A 10,553-nucleotide genomic window follows, 5' to 3' on the forward strand; every position below is an offset into this window, starting at 1 on the left:
TTTTTTATTGCAAAAAAGGGTACAAATCACATGTGAATAGCCAACATGTACATAACATACAACAAGGAAAATGATAAACATTATATAAAACAGAATTGCTAGGGGAAGCTTATAGGTCATTATAAAGAGAAAGAGGACCATATGTTGACAGTTTTAACAGCCTTTTTGTTGTTTGAGGCAGAAATCAAATTAAAATAATGTTCAACTTCATGGAGAAAAAGTACACAACTAGGTTTTTTAGTGCTGAATTTACACTTATGAATGTGAAATTTTGCTAAAAGAATTAATAAATTTATAATGAAGAATATATTTTCTTTACTTTGTTTATAAAAGCAGAAAATAACATCCTTCCACAATAAGGCAAAGTCTTTATAAATATGGTCAATGATGAATCTGGTTTTGCCAAAATGTTCTGGTGTGTGGGCAATGCCAAAAGAGGTGCAGAACAGTCTCTGGGTGGTCTTCACAAAAAGAACAGTATGTGTTGATGTCTCTTTTAAATTTAATCATGTAATGATTAGCAGGGTAATATCTGTGAATTATTCTGAAGGATACTTCTTTCACCTTGTTTACTATCAAGTATTTGTGAGGAATCATCCAGACCTTTTCCCAATCAATGTCATTTACAAATCTGTTCCAATAAAATGTAACATTTGGAATAGAAACAATCTCTTTCTGAAATAATGCACGAATGTTCTTATTATTATGAGGAAGTTGGGAAAAACAGATTCTTCCAACTGGTGATTCAGCCACATCAGGGAGGGAGACAGTAAGTGGAAGTCTGCCAGTATACTTAAAAAGCATGATTGTGCCTGAAGGAATGGCATCAAATACAATTGCGAATTCTTTCGGTGTAACTGGAATGTTATATGTTGATAAAAATTAAACAGTTGGTCCACCAGCAGAATCTGATTGCGTACCCAATTCTCAAAATAAAGTGACTTGTTCTTATATAAAATATCTCTGTTATTCCAAATTAGATACCTGTGAGGTGAGAAATTATGTTTGTAAATAAGAGACCAAGCTAAGAGGACCTGCTTGTGAAAAGTCGACAGTTTTACAGGAACTTTGTCGACATTGTAGTTACAATTCAAAATAAAGCCCAGACCACCAAAACGAGAGAATATGTAATGGGGAATAAAATTCCAAATCGAGAAAGGGTTTTTAAGAAAATGCTTAGTCCAATTAATCTTAAAGGTATTATTTAGAGTATTGAAGTCCAAAAAATTTAGCCCACCAGATTCATATTTATTCATAACAACACTTTTTTTGATATAATGGATACGGTTTTTCCAAATGAAGTCAAAAAGCATCCTATCAATGTCTTGATTTTACTATCCAAGTGTAACGAGAGAGCAGCGTATGTAAGCCTAGATATTCCTTCAGCCTTGGTAAGCAGCACTCTGCCTTTTAGAGATAAGTCCCTTTGCAACCACTGGTTCAGTTTGTTCTGAGTTTTTTTAATGATTGGAGAGAAATTTAACGGACATCTCATTTTCTGATCTTTAGTGATAATAATACCCAAGTATGTAACTTCTTTCTTGATCGGAATGTTGCAAATAGTTTGTATATTACAGTCTTTTAAAGGCAACAGCTCACATTTATTAATATTTAGGCATAAACCAGAGGCCTCTGAAAACTGCTTAATTACTTGAATAGCAACAGGTATCTCGCTTGCATTTTTTAAAGATTGTTGCTATCATCAGCAAGCTGACTGATGATGATATCCCTACCTGCAATAGAGATTCCTTGTATAGTACTATTACATACATAAATTGTGAGAATTTGTGTACAAAGTAAAACAAATAAGGGGAAATTGGGCATCCCTGACGAATACCCCGTTCCGAAGATTAAATGGGGGGGAAGTTCCATTTTTCAGTTTTATAGAGCTATTTCCATTAACATATAAGGTTTGAACTGCTTTGCGAAAAAGTGTACCAAAACCAAATTTCTCTAAGGATAGAAAAATAAATTGGTGTTCTATTGTATCAAAGGCCTTATAGAAGTCTAAGAAGAGGATGAAGCTATCTTCAGATATTAAGTCAGAGTAGTCAAGAATATCTAATACTAGTCTAATATTATTAGAAATATGTCTGTTTCTCATAAAGCCTGATTGTGTCTCATCTATAATTGTGTCAAGAGTTTCTTTAATTCTTCTGGCAAAAATTGATGCCATAATTTTGTAATCATTGTTAAGCAGACAAATAGGTCTCCAGTTGTAAAAGTGAGCGGATCTTTTTAGGCTTGGGAATCAGTGTGACCAGCCCTTGAGTGAGGCTAGGAGGGAGGGAATCATTCTCTATACTCTCCGTAAAACCTGTAGTAAAAAAGGGCCAAATGCTCTGAGAACGCTTTATATATTCTGCAGTTAGTCCGTCAGTGCCGGGGGATTTATTGTTTTTAAGTCGAGCAACCGAATCAGCGACCTCTGCCAATGTAAGCGGGGTGTCACAATAATCTTTGTCTGCCACATCAATCTTTCTTACATTATTTAAGGAGTTAAGAAAATGAGACGTAGCTTCTTTATTATACTTTGAGCTGTATAAGTTGCTATAGAATTTGGAACAAAGATTTGCAATTAATTTAGCATCATCAGTAACGATCCCATTAATATTTAAACTATGGATGGAATTGAATTTAGATCGGTATCTTTCAAGACGGAAAAAGTAAGCAGAATTTTGCTCCCCTCCTCCAGCCATCTTTTCCTAGACCTTACAAAGGCTCCTTCTGCTTTTTGCGATATAATTCGTCCAATTTGTTTTTGAGTTGTAAGAGAAGTAGTCTATCCTCCTCTGAAACTTCCTCGGGTGGTCTCTGATAAAATGATGAAATTGTATTTATGACTTCATCTTCTTCTGCTCTTTTGGTTTTAGCAACAAAGGTTCCATACTGTCTCAAAAATTTTCCTGACTCGAACTTAAGCAGTTCCCAGTTAGTGTTGTAGGATTTTTCCTTTTTAGCCTTGTTGTAATAATGAGTAATTAACCTAATCATTTCATTCTTAACCTTTTCATGTTTTAACAGGGAATGGTTTAATTTCCAGTAGCACGATCTATGGAATGTATTAGATACACTAAAGTGGATGTTTATATGAATTGCTCTATGGTCAGTAAGGGGTGTGGCATGGATAGTTACTGTAACTTTATTTTTTTCAAGGTTATTGGATAATAACCAAAAATCTATGCGAGACTGGCTGGATCCTGACCTGTTGCTCCAAGTAAAGGATCTTTCATCAGGAAATTTCTCTCTCCATACATCTACAATGCTAAATCTTCCCATAAATCTTTTAAGGTTTGTGCTGATGGAGGAAGACCGCCCAGGGGGCCACCTGTCAATAGCATTATCTAGGGCAATATTAAAGTCTCCACCAATTAAAAGAATAGAGTTTGGGTATCTGGTGAGCCAAAATGTAATTCTTTCTTCTATAGAATCAAGTAATTTATCATTCTCAAGTTTGTTATTGTAACCGTAAATATTAATAACAATGCTAGAAATGTTGTCAACTCTAATAATAAGACATACGTAGTGCCCTAGGGGGTCACAGTCTGAGTGTAAGACATCACCTGAGAAAGTATTTTTGAGCGTGGTTACTCCAGCAGATCTTTCTGAGCCCTGAGAGAACCAGATATCGTTACCCCATTGAGATTTCCAAAAATTGACATCAGCAGATGTGGAATGACTTTCTTGAAAAAAACAAAAATCTGTACGAAGTTGTTTGGCAAATAAAAATAAGGCTTTCCTTTTACAAATCTGTCTTAGTCCCCTAGCATTTAAAGAAACAATAGATAAAGACAAAGTTATTAACGAACACGAACAAGGAGTAAACTAGAAAGCGATCAATAACCAATTGGTTAGAAGGGTAATACTGGATAAGGGGACCGAGTGCTGCTTCATATAAAAAATAAAAAAGTACGGTAAGGAGAAAAGGATATAGTTCCGGCCAACTAAAAAGCACAGCATTCCCAATCAGCTGCCTCGTTCATTAAACGGACTAAAAGAACAGAACATATAATAGAAAAGGCAGCGGTTTTGTAAATTAAAGTGCTTTGTAAAGTCCTACAAACAGACCAACAAAAAAATATGACAATATCAACTTTGAGTGTAGTGCAGATTAAACCAGTGGGTGTCCTTGTGTTAACAGGTAGCAGGCGAGACTGTTTCTTAGGTGGGCAGAGGGACTTCTGAACCGTTGACAAATCCGCGACCACCAATGAAGAAGGCTGGTTTGCCCTCCTCTCGAGCTTTTTTTATCGCTGGCCAAAGTTTGCTCCTTCGTTCTCGGTATTCTTTAGAGAGATCCTCCGCAAATCTTAATCCGTTGTCGCGCAGGTGCGTTGACATCTTCGCAGCTTTCCACACGGCGTCTCTGCAGACACGTGCAATGAATTGGATGATGATGCCTCTGGGTTTGTTGTCATTCTGCCGCTTAATGCCGAGCCGATGTACGGTGTCGATAGCGTCAGCCAGCCTGTTCTTTTCCTCCGGCAGAACAGCCTGACAGACCTCGATGGCCTTCTTTCGTATGTTTTCCTTTTCTGATTCTTCGACTCCGTAAAGTCTAAGGTTCCATCTCCTGGAGTATCTCTCTAACTCCGAGACCATTTGCCGACAAGTGTCTACTCGTTTTTCTTCTTTTGCCATTTTCACCTCGAGTGTACACACTTTGCTTTTTACATCCTTGATTTCTGCACACACAAAGTCAATTGTCTTTTTAAGACCTTCAATTTTAAGTGCATTGGCACTGACCATGCTTTCAATGTTGTCTGACCTCGTGTTTATCAGAGCTGAGAGGCTGGCTATGATATCGTTGGTGTTGGTTTGTTCAGATCCGGTTGCGTACAACATTTTCTTCGGTGCTGGCGACTTACTGGGAGTGATGGGAAGAGGTGGAAATTCATCCATAAAGTCTTCCGCAGTGGCAAGAGGCAGGAGAGTGGAGGTATAATCGTGACAATTGTCAACTAGAGCATTGCCAGCCTTAGGAGTAATGTTGCTAGCATTTGGATTTAGCTTCAGTCCGGCGCTCTCTTGGCCTCTTTTCCTGTCGCGTTGGTTTGGCATTGCTCAATAATACGTCTTACGAGTGCTGTAGTATTTCTGAGAAAAAAAGTAGTGCTTGGCGAGATAATAAATTTAGTTTTACCGTTTCCAAAACTTTTCTTTGCAGAGCTCGGTAGAAAGCGTCTACTCACTCGGCCATCTTGGCACGCCCCCCGTTCTTTGTCTTGTAATCGCAACTAGTAGCTCGAGTGTGACGTCACATCCATGTCGGAAAACGAGTTACCGTGGGTTGTTGCATTCTTTTTGTCACACAATACTACGAGTTGGAGAAAAGATGGATTTTTGTAACATTTTTAGTAACATTTAGGATTCTATTCACCCAGTTATTGACATATTACACAACTATATTTCACAGTTTGATACATGAAAATTACGTTTTGATTAACGTTAAGCTACTGCTCTGCTTTCTGCTCAAGGCTCGGCTTAAAGCCGTTGTTGTCATATAGCAACCGAGCGTCTCAGCTGCACAAGCTACAAAATAACTAATCAGGCAGTATTTAACTCCTAATAAGACTGTAGCGACATGCCTATAGGTAGCAGTATACAGCGCTATGTGTACAACTTCTTCATTTGGTTACAACAAAGACAAAAGTGCTTAAAACTGTAGAAAACCACAATGTTTACTACGTGTGATGCACGACGTAGCCATCTTTGAAAGTGAGCTCGGGGTCCTCTGAGTTCAGACGACTTGACGAGTTGTAAATACGACCTCGGGGGCGTTCTTTTTGCAACTTCCGGGTCGTAACACCGGAAAACAACTCGTAAAACGACTTCGGTGGACAAAAAGAACGCACCAATAGATCTACTTTATTGATCCCAAAGGGGAAATTCAAGGTCCCAGTAGCTTAAAGACACCACACACAACATACACATACATCATAAACAGGATGATAAAATAACAAATCCACATGAATGTACTAAGGGATGTATAATGCAGTGACATGGTAGGGACTGATCCTGTGATTCAGTATGCATGGTAGGTAAGGTGCTCTATTGAGAGTGTGTGTCATGGTGGTAGTGCAAATAAGCCCAATAGTGCAAGGATAAAATCTAGAAAACCAGCATTAAATATGGACAATATGAGAGAATAATGTAGACATATAGTAATATAAAAACTATAGGGATAAAGTTGAAAAAAGACAGCATTAAATATGGGCATTATAAGGGAATAAAGTAGACATTATGATAGACACAAATCAACAGTCAGTATTACAGGTTTGAAGTAATAGGGTTACAGCTAATTGTTCAAGTATTAAGTTAGACCTCAGTCCAGGTTGGGGGAAGGAGGGAGAGAGAGAGAGAGAGAGAGAGAGAGAGAGAGAGAGAGAGAGAGAGAGAGAGAGAGAGAGAGAGAGAGAGAGAGCGCTCAAATGAGAGCTTTGTTTTGGAAAGGGGAAGAAAAGTGTAGTGAAGAGGCAACATCAAATGGTGCATATTCATTTTCACATTTGACCCTAGTCTTTTACAGTATTATAAAAGAGCAACAGGTTTACCGTGTTAGAGACTGACTTTTACAAGAGCTTACTAGCTAACACTAGTTAAAAGTCCATATATGTTATTGAAAAGTAGAACACTTGATGCAGTGCTTTTCTGTGCGTTAGTTTTTGGGGTTTGTGTGCTTTCCATTTTGCATTGTTTCTGTATTTGCAGAATCTATATATATAGTATTTGGTCATGTTTTGTCTATTTTTTTTTTTTAAGATTATTTTGGCCATTTTTAGTCCTTTATTGATAGGACAGCTGAAGAAATGAAAGGGGAGATAGAGGGGGGAATGACATGCAGCAAAGGGCCCCAGGTCAGCATCAAACCCAGGCCCGCTGCGTCAAGGTGTAAACCTCTATATATGGGCGCACGCTCTACCAACTGAGCACCCATGTGTTGTCTATTTGCCTGTGTTTTCATAAGTTGCAGTGCCTTTGCCCCTGTCGGCCACCGTACCCAAGTGCTCCAAATTCCAAACTCCAAGTTCATTGGGTACCCAGGAAGCCAAGTGTGAGGTAGATTGGATTAACGGTTCATGAGATATTTCAAAGACAGACCACACACAAACACACACACACACACACACACACACACACACACACACACACACACACACACACACAACACACACACACACATACAAAGGCTTCCCGGTTTATTAGATAGATGATCCCTAAATATTTAGCTTTAACGTTACAGGGATGTTTCAGAGGCTAATAATAAATAGTTTTTTACTTTCATTTTTCATATTTAAACGTAAACCAGAGGCTTAAGAGAACAGAGAGACCTCATTTAGTACTGCCGGAATCTGTGCTGTGCAGTCAATCAAAATGAAAAAGTACAATATTTCACTCTGAGATGTAGTGGAGTAGAAGTGTAGAGTAGGATAATGGAATACCTCGGAATTGTACAGTACAGGAGTAAATGTACACTGAACCAATGATCTTATCCATCGTATTTAAGCACCGTGGGTAAAATTGTCTTTTAAAACGCTTTTTTTATTCTGAAGTGTAACGGAAGTGTCATAAGGATAATCATCCTACCCACCTACTGTTACAACCTTGCCAAGAGAAGGAAAGACCACCGATTTAAGAGCTTTGGTTGGACAATTGGAGATGCAGTAAATGGGGATAGGGGATATAATGCCAGGCCCAACTGTACCATTTGCCATTGTCCCACATTAGATATTAGGGGAGTTAGGGGTAGATATGCACCTTTTAAAGTGTAAAAAAGAGAAAATCATAGATAAGATTGAGGTTAGTAGATATTTAGAGGAACGTTTGTTAAAATGTATACTGATGCTTCGAAAAAAGATAATAAAGAACAAGTAGCTTTCATTATTTCCTACAGAGCCCCCCTGGTCCCACTTTGTCAAAAAAATTAATTATGATTATCTCGTGGCCTCAAGATACTATCTCCTGGCCACGAGATAGTTATAATTAATTGTTTTTGACAAAGTGGGACCAGGGGGGCTCCGTAATTTCCAGATTTGAATGTTATGTCAAATAAAAGAATAAGTAATAATTTATCAGTGCATACGGGAGAAATGTTGGCCATCCTTTAAGCCCTTGAGCGGGTGGAAAACAACATACCAAGCAAGGCAAAAATCTGGATTCCAGCCCAGAAATGAACCGTCTGACAAATATGCAAAAGGGGTCACAAGAAATATGGAAGTAAATTATGGTAAGGCTGAAGTTAAATCAAGTACAATCAAAGCAGAAATGAATAAGAGGTGACAGGAGGATTGGAATAGGGAAGCCAAAGCTAGAATGTTCTACAGTATTCAAAAGAAGGTAGGAGAGATGAGAGAATATAACAGAAATAAAAAATAAAAAAACATAATTTTAAGGATGAGATTTGGACATACTAGACTAAATAGTACACTTAAAATAATTGGGAAACATGAAAATGGTATATGTGAGCACTGTGATAGTCTGTGATAGAACATGTAATTTGAAATTGTCCTAATAGGTGTCAGCAGGAAAGGAGGATTCTGAAAGATAACCTAATTGAGAACAAATCAGATTTAATATTAAAGGAATATTGCAACTCAATTCAGGGCATGAGGGGTACAGAGGAATATTTATATTTTTGGGGGAAAAATTGTCTTTTTAGAAGAATATAGAGGTTTATTTAATTTATTTTTTATGTGTTTAATGGTTGTGATTGTAGGCTATTCTGATCCACGCTTCCATTTCAGAAGGTGGCGGTAATGCACACCAAAAGCTGTTTGCCAACCGCCAAAAAAACGTCAATAGAAGAAGAAGAAGTGTAGCGGAAGTTTTGTTTGTGTTTCCGGATGTATTAACCCATGGATGTATGTATGTATGTATGTAGCTATGTATGTATGTATGTAAGAGAATTTGAGGACGGTGGAGTGAAACGCGTCACTGTTTACTTTTCTAAAGTCAGAAACATCACCAACTGCTGGTTGTGAATTTAAAACACGAAACGAAGCTACAAAGAGCAGGTCTGTTTTCTGTCTCTGACCGGAAACGCGTTTACTGCTGTCCGTGTGTCCGTGTGCTAAGCTAACGTTAGCCGCAGCTAGCTCCTGCAAACGCGTGTTATCGTGTCGTAAGCTCCGTATTTTGTTCCCAAATGCAGGTCGGGGAGAAGTCGAGGAGAGGCACTTCACCATGAACTCTGAGAGGAAACTGTCAGCTGGCCAGCGGAGAGGTGGGAGACGTTTACAATGTTCTATATTATTCTGTAAGTTACCCTGTATGGATGAGGTACGTTGTGTGGCTCACTGCGGTGAAGTTAGTTTAATGTTTGACATTCATCGGTTTTCGCGGATGTTACCTTCAATAGCTCCGTGTCAATACGTCGATTTCCCCCCAGTTTCAGGGTATGTTGGAGAGCTTATTTAGACAGATGTTCTTATTCGGTCTCGTTACTGCCGTTTAGCTACGTCGGCACCGGTGCCCTATTGGCACTGCGTTTCGGTACCCAACCCTACTTACCAGAGTCAATATAGTGTGCAGTAACTTCTAAATAATTTTGATAACTCACTGACGTCCAGTGATCACCGGTGAATGAGACAGCATTTGCACTTTGCAGCAGTTCCAGTGTGGCTGCTTTCTCCGTGGAGTACAGGCTGTGTGTGCATGATCTTCTATGATCCTGACAGGTCTGCAGTTAGTTGCCACCCATTTCGCAAGAGCTGTAGTAATTTTTTGGGATTTGGTTTCATCAACAGGTCGGCGAGTAGTACTTTGCCTGAGCCCACTAGCATCAACCTGAGTCACGTTAACTGTACTATGCTTAGCTCGTAGGTGGTAGCTCAAGCTTGACGTGCTTCGGTGATATTTTAATTCAGCTTTACACAATGTGGATATGGCTTTCGACTTGTCTACGAGCCGTCCGGGAGTTTTGGAAAATAGAAAGCGCCATTCAGAATTGTGTTGCTGCTTTCTCCATCAATGCACTGCAGCAGCGGCTGAGGAAGCGCAGATTAATAATGGCGGAAGAGGAAAGAAGTGAAAATAACTGCGTTATCTGCATCTTCGTCTGTCGCGCCATATGCTACTATACTCTCTCTCTCTCTCTCTCTCTCTCTCTCTCTCTCTACTGGTCAAAAGTTTGGGGTCACTTAGAATTATTATTATTATTATTTTTTATAACCTTTATTTTTCCAGGTAAGTCGATTGAGAACAATTTCTCATTTGCAACGACGACCTGTAACATTCACACAGTTACACATTCATACCTGGAAAATGCCCGGTACAACCTGGAATTTCAAAAGGGTTCTCCAATGTTTTCTCAGTTAGCCTTTTAAAATGATATCAGATTAGTAAACAGAATGTGCCTTAGGAAACATTGGATGAATGGTTGCTGATAATGGGCACTGTAGATATTGCATTAAAGATCAGCACTTCTTTCTATAACCCTTTTGCAATTATGTAAGCACATAATGTAATCTGAAAACTGTGCTGATTAAAAAATTGCAACTGAAGTCTGCTGGTATTCCTGGAATGAAATTGCTTAAATGTGTGTGTGTGTGTAT

At 38.7% G+C, this 10,553-nt stretch overlaps 1 protein-coding gene across 4 annotated transcripts in view; it reads left to right on the top strand.

Moving 5' to 3' along the window:
* The first annotated feature begins 8,826 nt into the window (after positions 1–8,826).
* Positions 8,827–10,553, top strand: part of LOC120554235 (gastrula zinc finger protein XlCGF8.2DB-like) — a 147,610-nt gene continuing 145,883 nt past the window's right edge. For 2 of the 4 annotated variants that reach the window (XM_039793002.1, XM_039793005.1), the window contains exons 1-2: positions 8,827–9,014; positions 9,152–9,223. In XM_039793002.1, coding sequence (XP_039648936.1) covers positions 9,184–9,223 — 40 coding nt within the window. In that variant the 5' untranslated portion in view covers positions 8,827–9,014; positions 9,152–9,183. The other 2 variants (XM_039793004.1, XM_039793006.1) reach the window with 2 other exon arrangements.

The sequence above is a fragment of the Perca fluviatilis genome, chromosome 24, assembly GCF_010015445.1.
Source record: "Perca fluviatilis chromosome 24, GENO_Pfluv_1.0, whole genome shotgun sequence".
Lineage (NCBI taxonomy): Eukaryota > Metazoa > Chordata > Actinopteri > Perciformes > Percidae > Perca > Perca fluviatilis.